Source organism: Histoplasma capsulatum, genomic scaffold, assembly GCF_000149585.1.
Source record: "Histoplasma capsulatum NAm1 scaffold_3 genomic scaffold, whole genome shotgun sequence".
Classification (NCBI taxonomy): Eukaryota; Fungi; Ascomycota; class Eurotiomycetes; order Onygenales; family Ajellomycetaceae; genus Histoplasma; species Histoplasma mississippiense.
Window position 1 is genome coordinate 420,843 of NW_001813980.1, and position 1,882 is coordinate 422,724.

Genomic DNA, 1,882 nt, shown 5'->3' on the forward strand with positions numbered 1-1,882 from the left:
ATTCCAATCCAAGGCATATTTCAAGGATGAGGGCATTAAACCGGTACCTTCTTGAGCCTAATGACCCCTCTGATGTCACTGAGATCATTGGGAGTGGAAAGGTCGACATGGGCTTCAAAGCCATGATCCACACTCTCGCTGTTAGTGGAGAGTATTTTACTTTATATTATATGTGTATGTCAATGATAGAAATGCATTGATGCTTACGGATCCGTCTAGGCGAAAGCCCGCAACTTCCCAGTTGTTTCCGTCGGATCGCTGTTGGATGAACCCTTTACCGGTATTGTCTACTTGAAGGATAGTGGTGTTACCACTGACTTCCACTCCCTGAAAGGGAAGCGGATTGGATATGTTGGTGAATTCGGAAAGGTCTGAGCTTCCTAGCTTAGCAATGATACTTCTCAAGGAATAAGCCACTCACCAAATTTCGCTAGATTCAAATCGATGAACTTACTAAGTACTATAACATGTCTGCATCCGACTACACTGCCGTCCGCTGCGGAATGAACATTACCAAGGCCATCATTCGCGGCGAGATCGACGCGGGCATCGGCCTCGAGAATGTGCAGATGGTCGAGTTGGAGGAGTGGCTTGCGGAGCAGAATCGCCCTCGTTCCGATGTCCAAATGCTTCGCATCGACCAACTCGCAGAGCTCGGATGCTGCTGCTTCTGCTCCATCTTGTACATCGGAAACGAGACATTTATTTCCCAGAGCCCGGAGAAGGTCTCCAAATTCCTCAAGGCAGTCAAAAGAGCCACAGACTATGTTCTCGCGAAACCCTCAGAAGCTTATGAAGAGTACGTTGACGTCAAACCCGTTATGGGCACTCCAGTCAATCGTAAGATCTTCGAACGTTCCTACGCCTACTTCAGTAAAGATTTGAAAAACGTCCAGCGAGACTGGATTAAAGTGACCAACTACGGCAAACGGCTCGACATTCTGGACGCTAGCTTCGAACCAAACTACACGAACAAGTTCTTGAGCTGGACACTTGAGCCCGAATCCGACGATCCAACGGGCGACCAGTGTCGGATGGCAGACTTGCAGCGCCTGGTTGCTGCTGAGGGTGGGTTCCGAAGACTTGAGCCCGCTGCGGTCAAGGCTTGAGATTTGTCCACAAGCCGTCCCAATCAACATGAGTCACTAGGCATCCCTGTCGGCAGTATGTGTTTTTTATTATCCAATCAGGGTGGCATCATTGAATGTACAGGGGTTACATTCCTCTACGCAAAAAAAGTCTCATGGAAGAAGTTGGAAATTTATGTCTTAGGTAGTTTTTTTTTTTCTTTTTTACAGATCGCTCTCCAACTGAATGACAATCCTTTCAAACATCATTTTCGCCCCATAATTGATCTATATCCGGCTCCATGTTATAGGTTTAGCCAATGGACCCACTTACCCAAAGCTTAACCTCCCTGTTCCAGTTCCTATGGCTGCAAGATAATTAAACGACCGTTCCGGCGCGTATCTACGGCTTTCAGAGTACATATTGCCATGGTACAGTACATGTACACAATTGTAGGCTGAATTCATGGATTTGGACATGACCGTGAAGGTCCTGAGAGGCTCTATTTGTTGAGGGGTTTGAGTTACATGCAACTTGACTCTATCCGTCGCCGCAATGAAAGCAATCGAGCAAAACTGATTCAGGAATGAAAATCTAACTGCGCTGCATTGACTAAATATGGGGCAGTGGACGTTGCGAGGGCTAATAAATTGAAAACGCGACATCCGAACAAAAGAGCAAGAATAGCCTGAATTATCATCCAGAGGCAACTTTGGAGCTACCTGGGTAGCTAAGGAACATCCACATGCTCCTAGCTCAGTGTTTTCAGGTCCTTGCATATGCCGGGTTTCCCTCCTTTGGAAGTTGCTGGGAA

At 47.0% G+C, this 1,882-nt stretch overlaps 1 protein-coding gene across 1 annotated transcript; it reads left to right on the forward strand.

Annotated features, from left to right (window-relative positions):
* Positions 1–26: 26 nt before the first annotated feature.
* On the forward strand, positions 27–1,109 carry HCAG_03261 (thiamine biosynthesis protein Nmt1; the record flags this gene model as incomplete). Its single annotated transcript, XM_001541114.1, has 3 exons — positions 27–140; positions 220–369; positions 435–1,109. The coding sequence occupies 3 exons, from the start codon at positions 27–29 to the stop codon at positions 1,107–1,109; spliced, it is 939 nt and encodes a 312-aa protein (XP_001541164.1).
* Between the last annotated feature and the right edge of the window lie 773 nt (positions 1,110–1,882).